The following is an 18,853-nucleotide window of genomic DNA, read 5'->3' on the forward strand; positions in this document are numbered from 1 at the left end:
CCAGGGGGAGGAACGGGTTTCTATCGGGGTGGTGGGGAAAGGAGGTTGGCCCAGGGGAAGGACCAGCTTGCAGAAGTGTGTGTGTGTGTGTGGGGGGGGGGGGGGCAGGAAGGAACTACAATTTTTGGCAAAAATGCACAGGCATTTTGGGTTGAAACCCGAACCTGGTTGAAATTTGGTTGGTTTCTACTTACTTTCATCATGCAAGACTCCCCAGCACTTAATTTGTTCAGGAGCTATTAGGTCCTGTATAGGGATGTTCAAGACCTCTGCATACTGTTACCTGCAGGAAGGTGAACATGGCCACACTACAAGAGGACTCCATCTGGAGCCACCAAATATAATTACCTGGAACAAAAGAGACTAAATAAAAAAGAAAGATTGTTTAAACAGAGATTCAAATCTTTCTACCAATGAGTTTCCTAAATGCTGTGCTACTCTCTAATTATGGTTTTACATACGGATAATACCACTAATACCTTATTTTTATCTTACCAGGAAGAGAATATAAAAGAATATAAACCTTTGGCTTTGGCCACTTTGGGGCTAATATTAGGTATCACAGCCTAAGGTGGTGTCATTTCTGGCTGTCAAATGCATTAGAAAGCGCTTGGTGTGGAGGGGGGTGGGGCTATGACCACCTAGGATGATAACATCTTCCTACAGAGTAACATCTCTCATAGCCCATTCAAGAGCTACCCAGAGATCAAGGCTTAAAAAATAAGGGTCACCAACTTCTCTCTCCCATACAACCTCCTCATTGAGGAACTATCCCTTTCTGAGGTGGCTCTCTCCTTCTGTCTGTTGAACTACCTCCTCCTCCACCTGCTCTAGTCAGTGGAATGATCTAGCACCCCAAACATTGCTAAAGGCAACCTGTGGTTCCTTCTATGCAGGGACACAGATTAGGGCTGAGAAGGGCTCAAAGCAGAGGTCACCCAGGATATTTAAAAATTATTCTCAGGCTGCAGAATCTTTTCAGGCGTCACTAGCATAATTCGGCCTTAAAGACAGTCTGGGACGTTTCATTTGTGTAGATTGGAAGCCAGTTCTGCAGACTGTTCCCACTACTGCTCCCCTAGCTGGAAGAGTATGAGGAGGAGAGAGGAACATTAACATGCCCTTGTGTAAGTCTCTGGTAAGGCCCCGTTTAGATTACTATGTGTAAATCTGGAGACCACAACTTCAAAAAGATATAAGCAGAATACAGTCGTTCCAGAGGGTGGTTATAAAATTGGTCAGTCGTCTCCATCATGAAGCTTATGGGGACAGACTTGTAGACCTCAATATGTATTCTCTGGAAGAAAGGCAGGATAGACATTTAAATATCTCTGTGGCATTAATATACAAGAGGCAAGACTATTTCGACTGAAAAAAAAACTCTGGAATGAGAGGGCATAAGATAAAGTTAAAAAGGTTGTAGGCTCAGGAGTAATTCAAGGAAATACTTTTTTGCTGAAAGGGTGGTGGATATGTTGAACAGCCTCCTGGTGGAGGTAGGGAAGACAAAGAAAGTGTGGGGCAAACACATGGGATCTCTTAAGGAGGGGAGGAGAAGGTGGATGATATGGATGGGCAGACTGGATAGGCCATTTGGACTTTATCTGCTGTCATGTTTCTCTGTTACTACAACATCACCTGCTGAAATATTAACTCATTAGAGAGCTGGAGCTGTGCAGCAGTAGTACCAGACTTCAATTTTTGGATGGGCATGACCCATGCATTTCCTCTCTGTCCCCCCCCCCCCCCCCAAACCAGCAAAGATGATTATCTTGGCTGGTGGGGATCCCAGGCCCTGCCAGCTGAAGAGTCCTTTCTGGAGTCCGCCGAGCAGTCTCATCACTGCGACAGTCAGCAGCGTATTTTCAGCTGCCAACACTGGAACTGTCCTTCTTCCATGCATTGCTCAGTTCAACCAGCATCTCTCATGTGAGGGGTGGCAATTGAATTGAGTATGCGTGGGAGATGGGGGTGGGGGAGTGCTGGCGTTGGCAGCTGGAAACGCGCTGCTGACTGCCACGAGGATGAGACTGCTTGGGGGACTCCAGAAAGGACTCTTCAGTTGGCAGGGCATGGGGATCCCCACCAGCTACACCAATGATGTGTGCAACTGGGTGGGCCTAAAGTGAAACTGTGGCCTGAAGTGTGCAGGCTTTGCAATGCCTGAGGGCAGAAATGTAGCTTTCATGAACTTTCAAATTTCTCTGATAGAGCGAGAGAAAGCGGGGGGAGATAAAGGACCCTGCATGATTTAATTATGTATTTTTTTTATGCAAAGCGCTAATAAAGAGGTTGAAGAAATAGGTCCCTAAAAGGGAATAATGCCAGGTGTTACTCCATGTACACTGCACAGGCCACAGCTCAACCTGAGGAACTTCGCCATCTTTCTTTTTGGATGGGTGCTAAACCTTCTCCCCTGCTTGTCCTCCCCCCCCCCAAAAAAAAAAAATGGAACAAGCCGGGGGGGGGGGGGGGGGGAGAGGACACAACAAGGGAGACTCCTTTGAATTACCCCCCTCAGCCAAGACTTGTATCCAGAAATCAGCCCTGAAAATTACCTCAGGTGTGTGGGCCAAGGTGATAGGATAGACCGGTGCTTCAACCTAGCTGCTCTGGAAGAATTACTGCTGCTGGTCTGAACACTTGGTCTCTAACCCAAGATCTCTTGGGGCTAGCTGAAGAAAGGAAATCATCCCTCCCTTCTCGTTGTATGGGTGCATGCTGCAGAATCTTCTGATGTATTGAGGCAAGAAAGCAACTTTCCATCCAATTATTTAAACCCCTTTTAGGGGAAGGAGAAAAACAGCAGTGAACCAGGAGGAGGAAAGGAATGGGGAGAAGAACTCAGACTCCTAGCAGTATCACCCTTGCTCCAGGTCCAATTCAATTGCTTTATGCTTTTTTTGTTGTTGTTGTTGAGCTTTTACCTTAAGTGAGGCACCCCTCTGCACAACTGACACCAAGTTCTCCAATTGGGTCAACAGCTGCCTCAGTAATCAGTCCAGAAGGTACCCCTCTGCTCAACGACACCAAGGTCTTCAGCTAGGTCAAAAGCTGCCTCAGTAATCAGTTCAGAAGGTACTCCTCTGTTCAGCTGACACGCAGTTTTCCAGCTGGGTCAAGAGCTGCCTCAGTAACCAGAAGGTACTCCTTTGCTCAGCTGACACCCATTTCTCCAACTGGGTCAAGAGCTTCTCGGAAACAGTGCAGAAGTTTCACAGTCCATCCATCCCATCCGCTGCAGAAATATTGAGCATTCTAAGGCTGCACTATGCCATTAGGGGACAAATCACGCAGAACTACTTCGTTTCTCTGTCTCCAACCACTGGTTGATGGTCATAACCCACATGTTCTGGACTGGTCTGGTATGGATGCTAAAGAAACTCTCTCTAAAATAAGCAGCAGAAGGGGGTAGATCACTGGGGCCATGGAGCGACCAACATGTTGCTCCACATGGCATCAGCAACTAGTAGGCAAGGGAGATGGGAATGGAGGTTGGTTTGTTTGGTCCTCTCAACAAGGTGCTCTAGTGTACTTGCCCTCTGGTACACTGGTTCCAAAAACATAGTTCATGAAAATGAGAGGCCTAGCTGCTAAAGGTTTTCTCCCATGTTGTGTTTATGGGAAAAATAATAAGTGAGTAGGGTCCTTACTGTATTAAGGCTGAAAAATTATATTTTGATTTAGATTTTGAAGGCATTTTATTTTGTGGTGCAACTTCCTATATTTTTATACCTTGAAAAAAAAAGGGGGGGGTCCTAAACTGAACAGTTTGGGAACCACTGCTACTGATGCTGAGGTTAGCAAAACATGCCAATTACATTCACTATATGCAATGCAGTTGACAAGAGATTGCACCTCAAGAACAAGAATACAAACGGTGCCTATACTAGTTCTAGCTAGGGGCATATTTCCACTATATCAGTCAAAAAAAATAATTCCTAACCTGGCATTTGAAGCTCCTTACATACTCTGTTCCCATCGAATCCTCTTGCTGAAAACCTGGCACCTTCTTGTAGCTGCCAGCAATTGCTACAGGAGAGTTTGGGGGAAAACCAATGTTCACTAAACTGTGATGCTTCCTTGTGGCACCAGGAGTAGACCCACATATATTGAAAGGGCTACCAAGGCTGCTAATACTACAAACAGCCTAAAGGAAGCAACAGTGACAATCACCAGATATGTCTCTTCCACATTCACCAGATGACCGAAGAGTACACAAGGAATGTAAACACGACTACAACACATAAAAGCACTGTAACAATAACAACAACAAAAAAAACCACAACCCCCCCCCCCCCCCCATAAAGTAATAAAGGGTATGGGTAATACAGAGTGAAGAAATACAGAAAAGAGCTACCAAAATAGTGTGAGCTGCAATGAAAACCCTATGAGACTTATGGATCTGAATATGTGTACCACAGAGGAGAGGTGGGGGAAGATATGACTCAGGCATTCAAATAATTGACAGGTATTAGATATAAATAGGAGGAAATTTTACTTTAATTCATTTCCTATACCACCTTTCTCTTCTCACAACAAAAATCGTTCACAAAACTGGAAGTAAGCATTTTTGCACTGGAAAGAAGTTCTAGAACAGTGGTTCCCAAACAGCCAGTCAGGTTTTCAGAATATCTGTAATAAATATAGATGAGACAGAACTGTATGTGACGGAGGTAGTATATGCAACCCTCCCAAATGCATTTCCACTGTAGATATCTTGAAAATATGACTCGCCAGTGCACCTCCAGGACAGGTTTGAGAACTGCTCTGAACTAGTGGATCATGATCCGAGACTCCAAATATTCTTTCACAAAAGGGTGATGGATGCACAGCACGTGCTCCTTGAGCAGGAAGTGACTGCTAATACCGTAATGGACCATAAGACAGTATGGAATAAGCACAAAAGGAGTAATTTGCGGAAGTGCACACTTACCTACAAAAAGTGCCAGTAGGGTGCCTAACACATAGCATGGAAATGCAAGAATACTTTAAGTTACACGCACCCCTGCCACATTTAGGCATCTACACATGCCAGATCTATGGCCAAATGCATCAGCAGACATGCTGAACTGCCATGACTTACCTGCAACGTGTGACCTCTCTTTTTCCCCAGACCTACTGGAAACAAGTGGAGGAAAAGGAAGGGGGCGTATGATCACTTCAGACCCTCTGACAAAGTCCCAATCCGACACAGCACCATGACAGACCAGAAGGCAGGCTGGGTAAAGGCTGCACTGAAGGCATTTGCTTCATCTTGTTTTTCTTTTTCCTCTTCCAAAATGTTTAATTGGCCAGAACTCCGGGGGCATACCTCTAGCCCTCTCCCAAAAGTAGAGGAAGAGGACAGTAGGTACTGCAGCCAGAACCTGCAGAAGGATCACTGTGGGGGGGGGGGGGGGGGGGGAGCTAAAGACCCAGCTCCACCGGGTTTGGAACCTCTAGGTTCTGTAGACTGGTCTCCACCAATTCTAATTCTCTAAGCTATTCCCAAGGGAGAAGGGAAATCAGCCCCAAAGGACTACTGCCTGTAGTGTCCCCTGGACTTGATCTATGATCCACAGAGAAATATGGCAGAGCTGAAGGCAGAACCAGCCACCTATAAGGAGAGTTAAATCACCTCTGAGCTGTTTTTCTCTAGATCCAACTGATGTCAGGGAGACATAACCCACTTGTCCCTTGCATGCTATGATCTACCATAGCCTTGAAAGGAAAGGAAAAGAGGAAGGGATTTGATACACAGCCTTTCTGTGGTTACAATCAAAGTGATTTACATATTATATACACAGGCACTAATTTTTTGTACCTGGGCAATGTGCCCAAAGTCACAAGGAGCTGCAGTGGGAATCGACCTAGTTTCCTTGGTTCTCAGGCCACTGCACTAACCACTAGATTACTCCACTGAACACAGACTTCTCCCACTCACTTGGAAAGCTGCTTGTATATTCCTTAAACAGAAGGATCAGAAGCTCAATCAATCAATCTATACTTTCCAATTATCAACCAATTTTTCAGTTCCCATTTCTTTCAAAAATCTTGGAACACTTGAGGGCTCATTTTCAAAAGAGAAAAATGTCCGAAAAGTGGCATAAATATGCATTTGGATGCTTTTCTCACAAAAACGTCCAAACTGGTATTTTCAACACCCATTTTTAGATGTTTTTCTATGAACTCCGTCAGAAGTGCATTCAAATCACAAGGGGGCGTGTCAGGGGCTTGTAAGGGCAGGATCTGGATATTCCTAACACTTGGATGTTTTTCTGCCATAATGGAAGAAAACAAAAATGTCCAGGGCTATAAGTTGGACGGTTTGGTCTAGACTTGTTTTATTAACAAATAAGTGACAAAAAAGTACCCTAAATAATCAGATAACCACTGCAAAAATAAAGGAATGACACCCCCTTACTTGTTCAATGGTCACTGACCCCCTCCCATCCTGCAAAAATATAAATGAAACAGTACATACCAGCCTCTGTGACAGCTTCAGATGTTATGGCCAGTCCTATTACAGTAGCCTAGTGGTTAGTGCAGTGCACTGTAGAGAAGGTGACCCAGGCCCATAATACACTCTATTACACTTGTGGTAGAAAGTGTCAGTCTCCTAACCCCCCCCCCCTCAAAAAAATAACTATGGTACCCACTTATAGGTGACACCTGCTGCCATAAGGGCTATTGTAGTGGTGTACAGTTGGGTATAGTAGGTTTTTGGTGGGTTTTGAAAGGCTCATCATACAATATAAGGGGGTAACGGTGAGATGTGTACCTGGGACCTTTTATGTGAAGTCCACTGCAGTGCCACCTAGGGTGCCACGCTGCTCTGCTGGGATGCCTGTGAGGCTAGTCTACTAGGAAAGCTGGCTCCTCATACATCCCAATGGCTTGATTTTGTGCGTTTTTCACTTGGATGTTTTTGTTTTGAAAATGGTCCAAAAAGATAGACGCACTAAGCACAACATCATCTAGGAAATGGCCACTTTCAAAGAAAAATGATATACAGTTTTCAGGTTTGAAAACGGTCATTTTCACTGCTCCATTTTTGGACATTTTCATCATAACGTCCAAAGTCGGATTTAGATGTCACATCGAAAATGCCCTTCTTGGTTTTATAACAACTCACTGATTATTTGGACAAGACAAACGCATTACATCCACACCAAACCAGGTTTAGGATAGCACATAGCACTGCTTGGACTAACTACTACCATACTTCACTATCTTGACCAGGATAAGATAGTCATACTTCTCTTATCATCCACCTTTGACTTGGTTGATCATTCTATTCTACTTCACCAACTTACCGATTTAGTTATTTCTAGCAACTTAATTCTACTTAACAGATCAAACCTACTCTGTTCATTGGCACAATTCAACCTCCCATCAGTATAAACTTCAATGCAGTGTCCCACAAGTTTCTCTTTTAGCTCCTATTCTTTTTAATATCTATATAGCTCCACTTCTGACTTTTTTTAAATTAAAACTTTTAATATTACATTATTGAACATGTAATAGTAAAATGCAAAGAAAAAAATGATATACACAAGTAAACCAATTACAAAATCAAAACAGCTTACTAGTCCACATTATGAAGATTCAAAAAAATACCACACTGGTAAGAACAAACAAAGCACTGAAAAGGAAAGAAGAAAAACAGCAGGATCCTGTGTATATTGAAACAAAAAAAAAATCCTCATTTGCCCAACCCAAAAAGAAACATGTATACAATAATATTTAAGACTTCAAAATTCCCTTCTCCATTACAAACTTCTCTAAATGAGTTGGATCTAAAAAAAATATATGAATTCCTCCCGATGTCACCAAACACTTGCATGGAAATATCAAAAATAATGAAGCCCACAAAGCCAAAACCCCAGGTTTTAGCTGAAGGAAGGCTTTACGTCTAAGCTGAGTTGATCTGGCGACATCAGGGAAGATCATAACCTTTTCACAGTACAAAGAAACTGCTTTATAAGGAAACTAGTAAAAAAGGCCCGTTTCTGTCAGAAATGAAACGGGCGCTAGCAAGGTTTTCCTCGGAGTGTATGTTTGAGAGAGAGTGTGAGTGAGAGATGGAGTGTGTGTGTCAGAGAGAGAATGAGAGAGACAGAGTGTGTGTGTGTGTGTGTGTGTTTGTGTGAGAGAGAGTGTGTGACAGAGTGTCTGTGTGTGTGTGACAGAGAGATAGAGTGTGATAGACAGAGAGTGTGTCAGAGAGAGTGTATGTGAGAGACAGAGAGTAAGTGTGTACCCCTCCCCTCTCTCAGGACCCCCTTCCACCCCCACATCTCTGGTCTCAGGACCCCCCTCACCCCCTCCCTCTCCCCTGCCCCATCTCCAGCCACCCATGTCCAGCGACCCTCCTCTCCCCCTGCCCCCCCTGCAGCCACCCATGTCCAGCGACCCTCCTCTCCCCCTGCCCCCCCTCCAGCCACCCATGTCCAACAACCCTGCTCTCTCACCTGCCTCCCCTCCAGCCACCCAGGTTGTGTAGCGATTTCTTCGGGGCAGGCAGGAAAGATCCCCGGTCCTGCCTGCCCGCTGCTGGCGCTGACCCTCCCCCGCTGCCGGATTGCTGTTGAAAATGTCCACCGAGACTCCCAATGGCGGACTCACGAGACTTCCAATGGTGGACTCACGAGACTTCTGCTGTAGTCTTGGAGGCCGCCCTTGTAAGTGTCGGCGGCCATTTTCAACAGCGACCCGGCAGCGGGGGAGGGTCAGCGCCAGCAGCGGGAAGGCAGGACCGGGGATCTTTCCTGCCTGCCCCGAAGAAATCTGGTCAAAATTCGCTCTTCTCACCGCTGATACAGTTACTCAGGCAATTAATAGGTACTCCAACAGCCACTGTCAATTGGATACCTGCCCCAGCTATCTAATAAAATCTGCCCCCCACCGCTTCATAACAGACCTCACATCCCACCTAAACTTCATGCTTCAACAAGACATCTTCCCTAACGAAAAAGGCAACATCCTACTCACCCCAATACCAAAAGATACCAAGAAAATAACAAAAGAGATCACCAACTACCACCAAGTAGCATCTATCCCACTGGTAGTCAAACAAATGGAAGGATTGGTAACCAAACAACTTAATGAGTACATAAACAAATTCACAATACTACACGACTCACAATCAGGATTTTGCCCCCTACACAGCACTACTCACTCTCCTAACAAAATTCAAGCAGGAAATAGCAATAGATAAAAGCATTCTTCTTCTCCAATTTGATATGTCCAGTGCGTTCGACATGGTCAACCATAATATACTACTAAGACTCCTAGATTTCTTTGGAATCGGTGGATACAGTCTCAAATGGATCATGGGATTCCTAACCACCAGAACATATCAAGTGAAATCAAGTACAAACATATCATCACCTTGGAAACCAGACTGTGGAGTACCGCAAGGATCACCATTATCACCGATCCTTTTCAACCTTATGATGACCCCACTAGCCAAGGCCTTATCCACCCAAGGCCTTAACCCATTTATTTACGCTGATGACGTTACAATATTCATCCCATGCAAACATGATCTGACAGAAATTACCAATGAAATCAAGCTCAGCTTTAACATCATGAACTCATGGGCAAATGCATTCCAATTAAAACTCAACACGGACAAAACACGCCTCATCATATCATCCCAACACAATCCATACAAACCCACAAACATTAACACCCCAGGTTGCACCCTCCCAATCTCAGACAGCCTGATTATTCTCGGAGTAACAATTGACTGGAACCTCACACTAGAGAACCAAGCGAAATCCACAATAAAGAAAATGTTTTACTCAATGAGGAAACTCAAACGTGAGAGACCATTCTTCCTGAGGGAAATATTTCGCAACCTGATACAATCAATGTTACTAAGCCACGCAGACTATTGCAATGGAATGTATGCGAGCTGCAAAGAACAAATCATAAAGAAACTTCAGACAGCCCAAAACACAGTAGCCAGGCTTATTTTTGGGAAAAAGTGTTTCAAAAGCGCCAAACCCCTCCAAGAAAAACTGCACTGGCTCCCAATCAAAGAGCGTATTGTATTCAAAATCTGTACCATAGTCCATAAAATTATATACAGCGAAGCCCCAGGATACACGACAGACCTCATAGACCTGCCAACCAGAAACACTACAAGATCAGCACGATCATACCTAAATCTCCACTACCCAAGCACCAATGGACTCAAATACAAATCAACTTATGCATCCAGCTTTTCATATCTAAGTGCACAACTATGGAACACACTGCCAAAAGCAGTAAAAGCTACGCTCGACCACCTAAATTTCCGCAAACTACTAAAAACAAACCTGTTCAGAAAGGCATATCCCACCGAACCAACATAAATAAAACCTGGACACCTGTGACACAACAAAACCAAAGACCAAAATGGACATCTTCAACTCTTCTTCTTCCTTCTCTAAGTTCCCCCACTGTATTTACAATACATGGACCTTAATCTACCACAATATCACATTGTATTTGTTCATACCGGAACTGGCAAACGCCGTAACGGTATTATGTAAGCCACATTGAGCTTGCAAATAGGTGGGAAAATGTGGGATACAAATGTAACAAATAAATAAATATCCAAACTCTAGGTCTCACTTCGTATGTCTATGCCAACAATATACAGATTATCACCACTCTTGACGACAGTCATTCACATAATATTAATGATCTCAATGTCAAATTTCTTACAATAGCTAACTGGCTTTCAATTGCTAAACTGAAGCTAAATCCAGAGAAAGCACGTGCTTTAGCCCTCTCTTGCACCACCTGTCCTAGTTTTGATCTTCCCACCTCAATTGCAGGATCCGCTGTTCATTTTCAACCAACTTTTAAAATCCTTGGGGGTCATCTTTGACACTAATCTTACATTTCACTCCCGCATTTCTAACACTAGCCAACGATCATTCTTCAAGCTCAGGATGATCTTTTCAGCAAGACATCTATTCACAAAGCAAAGCAAGCACTTCGAATATTTATTCATTTTTTAGTCATTGCCAATTTAAATTATTGCAATATGGATCAAAGGTGTCAGAACTCAAACATCTTCAACTGGTGCAAAAACATGGCAATTAGATCACTGACAGGATCTAAAAAACACAACCATGTCACCCTGCTCCTCCATGAGGAACAGTGGTTACTTATGACTCTCATAGGATCACCTTCAAAATTCTTGTTCTCATTCACAAAATTCATTCCAGGCACTTGACTCCCTACACCCCTTTCAGAATGTTAAGATTCTCTCAATCTAATTCTCCGACTATTCCTTCTTTCCATCAAATTCGCTTTGACACCATAATTACCAGGGCTTTCAGTGTCGTGGGTCCTAGCTTATGGAATAGTCTGCCTCCCCATCTCCACAAAGAAACATCTTACTTGATTTTTCATTCCTCCCATAAAACTTCTTTTTCAAGATGCTTTTGGCTCTTAGACGTTTTTGAGCTATGGTATTGTTCCTCCAGCAAGGGACACGGTGTGCAACATGGGAAACCACCAACTTATTTCTTTTCTGCCTTTGTGACTCTCCTATTCCCTGTACTATCCACCAATGAAGATTGCACTCTTTTTTTTCTCCCTGTACTTATTACTATGTTTTTATATTTTCTTTCAATAATTTTAAGTTTGTAAACTGCACTGAAAGAATTTTTCTCTACTGCAGTATATCAAAGTTTTAATAAACCTGAAACCTGACTGGTCTGGCATGGAAGATAAAGAATCCAGTATTTTATAACAGAAGCTGGGTGCCCAGGCGCCATTATACAATAGGATCCTACTGTGATGCCTTGGGGCACCTAAATGGAAGCGCCCAGTTGCAGAATTGCCCCCAGATGGCCTTAGCTGCAGAAACTGAATGGATAGCAGAAGTACCACTAGTGGCATGCTAAACTGTGTAAAAGTGCTCTCCTCAAACAATTCAACAATGAATGTTAGGGTTCCTTAATTCCCGATCACTTAGACATAAAGGGCCTTTAGTTTCAGATCTGCTTTCCTGTCTTAAGCTTTCTACTCTCTGTATAACTGAATCTTGGCTCAGTGGATGCTGTTTCTATGCTTGATGCCTATCCTAATAACTATCGTTTCACCTATTGTCTACATCCTTCCTGTCATGGTGGGGGCATGAATTTCTTTTATTCTTCACTCTACCAAGTTCACATCTGTCCTTTTAAGCCTCTTGCTTTCTCAAATGTTGGGATTCTTTGTTTCAGGACATTTTCCTCCTCTTTTTATTTAGCGCTAGTGTATCATCCCCCTACTTCTGTTTCTTCCTCTTTGAATGAGTTGAATGCATTAATTGCTGAACTTAGTATTTCCTTTTCTCCTGCGAGATTTTAACCTTCCATTAGATCAAAAGGTGCCTGTTATAGTCTCTATAGACCTCTCTTCCACATTTAATATGGTAGATTATGATTTACTTTTGCACCATTTATCTTTGTTGGGTATCTCCGACACAGTTCTATCTTGGTTTACTTCACACTTAAATCAGTTCTCTCTTCGATTATTTTCAGATCATCATCAATCTGCTAACCACCCTTACACTCTGTGCATTCCCCAAGGTTCCATTTTAGCCACAACTTTGTTTAATCTCTTCATTTCACCTTTGATTTTCAGTCTTGTGGTTGTAGCCTGTATTGCTATGCTAACAATCTTCAAATTCTTTACTCCTACACTTCAGACTCCTCCTTTCTCAACTTCTATCTTGAGCAGACAGCAACTTGGCTTTCAACCATAGACTTTCTCTTAATGTCACCAAATCTGAAACAATGTATTTTCCTAATCCCTATTGTGCTGCTTCTATGCCTTCTGTTCTTCAAGGTCATACCATAACCTATACTGATAAATTATGCATCCTGGGAGTTATACTTTGACCCCCAAGCTTATGTTTAAACATCATATTAATAAAGTTATTCAATCTTCCTTTTTTGCTTTACAACGGATTCGTTCTGTTAAGTTCTATCTTCTTGTCTCATGTATTTGCATTCTTCTTCTTTCTCTTGCTATCACTCACTTGGATTAATGTAATGAACTCTTCTTGGGATTACTTTTATCTTCATTAAAGCACCTGCAACTTGTACTATCTACTGCCATTAAACTTCTCTATCTAATGCTTACAAATTTGATCATGTAACCTCATTACTCAAACAAGAACATTGGCTACCTGTTTCTTTCCAAATTAATTACAAACTACTCCTCCTGGTTCATAAAGGCCTTCTCCCATCTGCTCCAGAATACGTTTCCAATTTACTAATTCCCTATGTCTCCCCTCGATCCCTGTGTTCCTCCCAACAAGGTTTTCTTTACTTCCCTCTGTCAAAAAGCTCGATACCACCCGAGCCACGGCTTTGCTTATACTGGGCCTAAACTCTGAAACACTCTACCTCCTTGTATTAAACCTGAATTTTCACACCTTACTTTCCAGAAACTTTTTAAATTTTTTGTGTTTTAGTCAGGCCTTTCCTTCATAATGCAGGGTATACACATTCACTCCTTAACAGTCTCTTCCTTTTTTTTTCTTCTTTCATCTGTTTCTTGTCTACTGCTCATCCTGAGCTTTTATATTGTTAACCGCCTAGCTACCATATGGCGGATCAGCGGTACATCAAATAAAGAAAATAAAAACAATATGAAATTTTAGAAGTCCTAGAGGATATGCAGTCAACCAGTTGGCTGCATTTGTCTGGTAGGCTGTAATAACAGAATTAAATTGGTAAGTTTGTGTAGTAGGCTGTAAGTACAGTATTACTGTACCTGGATCTAACTCACCTTCAGTTACCATTGAAAAGCTACACAGTCACCCAGGACCAGCTACATACCACAAATGAAATGAAAGAGAAATTATTCTACAAAAGAAGTCTTTCCTGTGCTGTGGTAACAGTAGGTCCAGCATGGTGCTCTGCTGGGAATCTTGTATACCTTTGTACTGGTGTCAGCTGTTTCCTCTCCTACCACTGTGATCCTTCTTCCTCCCAGCAGCAGGAGGTATAAAATAGTACAGCTTTCACATGTCTGCCCTCCTCAGCCAGCTTCCATTCACATTTAGACTGTGATGTCAGATGGAAGCTGGTGGAGGAGGTAGCTGCCGTTCATGGAAGAGGAACAGAGAGAAAGACACTGGGGGGAGAGAGACAAAGACATGATGGTGATGGATGAATGAAGAGAGAGAGAAAAGCCCAAGGTGTTGATGGGAACAATGAATAAAACACCAGTGGGTGGGAGAAGGGAGAGTGAAAAGAGGTACTACTGAGAGCAGGAGGGAGAGAGAGAAAGACGTACTACTGGCATGGAAAAAGGAACCAATGGCGTGGCAGGAAAAGGAAAAAGGTATCAGCGGAGGAGTGGAGTAGAGAGAGGAAGACATTAAGGGAGCAATTCTATAGCTGGGCACCACAATTTAAGCACCCATTTTATGCAGGCTGTGAGCCTTTTCTATAATGGCATGAGCGCAACTGCCATTATAGAATAATGTGTAAGTTAATACCAACACACATACATTTAGATGCTAAAATTTACACCAGCTCTATGGCTGGTGTAAAATGTTAGTGCCTGTTACATTTATGCCCGTAATTTATAGTATTCTACTTCTGCCCCACCCATGCTCCTCTTACAATCATACATTAAGCCATTTTAACACATAATTATAGAATAGCGGTTGATTGCACTGTTGCCATTTATGCGCATAAGTGTAAACTTGAACACGAAAACACTAGTATTCTATAAATTTAAGCTTGCAACAGGTGCCTAAATTTAGTGACTTGTTATAGAATGAAGGGATATGTGTGATGGGAGGGGAGGAGAGAGGGAAACAAGCACAGTAGTGTGTGTATGTGAGAAGAGAAGGCAGGTGGGAAGACAAGCGTATTTGTGGAATGGGGACAAAGAGAGGAGAAGAAAGGAGAGGATATCGAGGATGGGAAAAGGAAGCGAGAGGGAGAGAGAGAGAAAGAGAGAGAGAGAGCACCACTAGTCTATGTGTGTGGGTAAGTGGAGGACAAGATAAGTTTGCTACAAGGCCCAAATTTGAAAAGCATGCCCTGAGATAAGAAAGGCTGAGCAGCACTGCACTAGCAAATTAAGTTTCAACTAGGAATACCAGGCTGATCCTGATAAAATGCCCCAGATGCAATGAAAGACCTCCAGGGTCATTTTTATCAATTAACCTCAGCAGTCTGACCATTATATCAGAGCTATGACATCACAAAGCAACATCAGCCCATCACATTGGACCTTTCATCTGCCAGTACAAAGGCTATGTTTCCAAGTATGCATTGTGTATTGATAAAACCTACAAGCCAATATTAGATCATCAGTGGAACCATGCCTGTTTCCTCAACAATGCAACGGGCCCCAGGAAGGCTGTCATGTAAGCTTTTTTTTCTCTCTCTCCTGCCCTCCCCTCCATGTCCAGCGATTCTTCCCTTCCCTGCCCTCCCGTGTCCCACGATTCTCTCCTCTACTGCCCTCCCATCCCATTCATGTCCATCAATTCTCCTCTGCTCTGCCCTGCCCTTCCCTCCCCTCGATGTCCCGCGATTCTCTCCTCCCCTCGATTTATACCTGAACGTTCTCTGGCTGGCAGGTGCTGGCTTCCGTTCCGTTCGTAACATCCCTCCTGACGTCTGCTCGCCTCCAGCGTTCCCTTCCCTCTCACTATTCCATCCTCTGACGTCATTACATTTTGACGCAAGGGCGGGGCAGTGAGAAGGAATGGAACGCTGGAGGCTGGCTGACATCAGGAGATGTTACGAACCCAGACAGCCAGCCAGGCATGGAACGTTGGAGGTGCAAATTATTATATAGGATAAGATAACCATCATATATTTATCATGACATTTTCATTTTACAAATGGCTTAATGTTACTCACTGTAGCAGATGTGGGGCTGGTGGGGAGGTGTCCAGATTTATTCCACACCTGCAAGTACAAAACAGAATAGGTCATAACAGCGATTACTCTTCCTGTTAAAATAGGTGTCAGCAAAATGAAGAACAGAGTTATCAACTGTGGAGCTGTGACATGAAAAATAAGGTCTCTCTTCTCTTAAGCTCCAAAACATTTTTCTGCTACTACAATACTCAGTAAAATTGGTAGAAAATGGTAATTAGTTGCACACTACACAGAATGAAGACAGGCTCTTGCCAGTCCTACTACTGTACGTACATTGCTAAGGTCTGGGGCGTGGGGGCTAGAGGGGCTCACAGGGACAGAGTCTCCCGCAGCTGATGGCATGTACATGATTGGACCCATCTGCGTTGGACTTGATAGAGAAGATGAAGACTGCAAATCTTCACAGAGGACAGACTCTGCAGAAAGAAATGAAAATAAAAACAAAAGAACAAACACATAGTGAAGTGAAGCTGATGTGTTATCAATGAGATCCTCAGGACAAGAAGCCAAAAATGTATGTCTAAACATGAGCAACACTAAAAAGTGTTCAAATTCATAAAACGGAGTTTTTTCCAACTTGGACCAGAGGGATGCTGATACAACAGGGGCTATAAGATCACAGCTAGTGGGAAGTCTCATCTTTGCTATTTTACCATGCCTATAACTATAGATATTTTACATATTGTAAAAAAAAAAAAAAGTTCTCTATGAAAGTTCTCAAAAAGCACCATAGCACATAATCCAATGGGAGACACAATTTTTTCCATTTATCTTCTAGGTGACAATAATCACTGTATTGCACTACTGACAGGGATCAGAAGCATCTTCTCAGTTATAACTCATTGACAGCCTTCCTCTAGTAAGCTATCAGTAAGTATAGCACTTGGTGGAGACAGTGAAAGTCATCTTCCACTTAAACTGCCATATGGAACTTCTATGATACACCTGCTTCCCTAGCTCTTGAAACCAGATCTGCAGCACAATGCCACTGTCAAATCACCCTTCTTTCTCAGCCCTTCAAGTGCAAAATGATAGTTACTCTAGCCTCACTACTGAATGAGTTAACCCTTTCTGTCAGTAACAGTAGTTTCTCTATGTGCAAGCTTGGAGCTTTGCTTAAAGGCCACTTAAACACAGAAATTCTACTATAGGGGTAAAGGACTTCAGGGAAAAGAAAAACATACGTTCTACATGTGCAAAAGCACAGAAGGGTCCACGGGGACAACTACCGGACTGCTGCATGTCATTGCACTTGGTTGACTTGTAAATCTGAGTGAGAAAGAAAAAAAAGATACATCGCAGGAAGTGAGTGTCAATCAGAGTTCAACATTTTACAATCAAGATTATTGTAAAAGCATCTCCTTGTGTAAATAGAGAGATTTATTAGATTGCATGTTAAACAGTACTGTACATATGTTTATCAGATGTCAAGCTTCTTTGGGTCACAACGGTTAAGTGCACGCTCCGGTTAACTGCATGCATTTCTTTTGTCTCAGACCCTTGCACTTAAGCAGATTGCACTGTATATATATATATATATATATATATATATATATACAGTATACACACACACACACATACTGCCGTGCTTGTTTCCCTCTCCCCTCCTCTCCCATTGCACATACCCCCTCATTCTATGATGTCACTAAATTTAGGCACCTGTTGCATGTTTAAATTTATAGAATACTAGCATTTTTACATTCAAGTATACACTTATGCGCATAAATGATCAACCGCTATTATATATATATATGTACAGTATACAGTCTCCGTTAACAGACATTAGGCTTACTTGAAGTAATCAGTTATAGTCCTCTGTACACTAATGGGTCTGTGAGTTCCATAGACTAAGTCTGCCAGACAGTAAAAACTGTCAAAGCACTGACATCCAGTGGCCTCCAGATAGGCCCGCACAGTGTTGAGACTCTCCAGCGCTCTTGCAAAAGTGACAGGTGGAGGTTGTTGAATTTCGTCAGCATGTGCCTCGCTGCTCATTTCATCCTCTGTTTCATCATCAGCCATTGTTGCCTGCTTGTAGGAGCATATCTCCACATCAGTGCTGTCGTCAGCTGTTTGTAGATCATAATCAACAGCTACGTAGCGATGAAACTCCTCTTCAGTAACACCGGCTGGGATGTAATAACCTGTTCAACTGACACATTTGCAACAGCTGCATCTGTTTCGTCTCTCTCCACATCCTTTACAAAGCTTGCCTGCTTGTAGTAGTTCACAATGGTTGCCTGTGTAACATGATTCCAGGCTTCTTTCTGCATATGTAGGGAATCCAACAGTGATAGATTACGAGCCAGTTCAACAGCATGTTTATCCTTGCCAGTCTGGTCATCCATAACACTCATCAGACGACATAGCACAAGAGCCCGATAATGTTGTTTGAAATTGGCTATTATGCCCTGATCCATAGGTTGGATCAGAGAGGTAGTGTTTGGTGGCAGGAAGACCACCTTGACGTTAGACAGCCTGACATCATCCCTGTGTGCGGCACAATTACCACAAAGCAACAAAATCTGACGCCTTTGTGCCCGCATTCTAGTGTCTAACTTCTTTAGTCACTGCTTCCAAATATCCCCAGTCATCCATGAATTTGCGTTAGCATCGTATGACACAGGAAGTCGCTTAACATTCTTGAAGCAATGGGGCTGTTTGCTCTTTCAAATGACGAGGGGTTCCAACTTCTCACTCCCATCCATATTGCAGCAAAGGAGGATCGTCAGTTTGAATGCAAGTGTTCCATCAGGAATCACTCGCCAGTAGAGACCATTTTCGTCAGCATTGAAAATGTCACGAGGTGCAAACTCGTTCAAGATGGTAGTAAGAACTGAAACAACCCAATTTTCAGCACCAAAGTCATCAGCGTCTTGTTTCTCACCATGCTGTTTCTTGAATTTTATGTTGTTTCTCTCCTTCCATTTCTCCAACCATCCAACAGTGGCTTTGAATTCAGT

The 18,853-nt window shown here is 42.9% G+C and overlaps 1 protein-coding gene across 2 annotated transcripts in view; it reads right to left on the reverse strand.

Moving 5' to 3' along the window:
- The window catches only part of UNK (unk zinc finger), a 121,748-nt gene that overhangs the window by 54,960 nt on the left and 47,935 nt on the right, over positions 1-18,853 (reverse strand). For both annotated transcript variants that reach the window (XM_030208247.1, XM_030208246.1), the window contains exons 7-9: positions 17,075-17,159; positions 16,164-16,306; positions 15,870-15,917 (exon numbers count right to left, since the gene is read on the reverse strand). In XM_030208247.1, the coding sequence (XP_030064107.1) occupies positions 15,870-15,917; positions 16,164-16,306; positions 17,075-17,159 (276 nt within the window). The remainder of the gene's footprint in view (positions 1-15,869; positions 15,918-16,163; positions 16,307-17,074; positions 17,160-18,853) is intronic.

Source organism: Microcaecilia unicolor, chromosome 6 (genome assembly GCF_901765095.1).
Source record: "Microcaecilia unicolor chromosome 6, aMicUni1.1, whole genome shotgun sequence".
Lineage (NCBI taxonomy): Eukaryota > Metazoa > Chordata > Amphibia > Gymnophiona > Siphonopidae > Microcaecilia > Microcaecilia unicolor.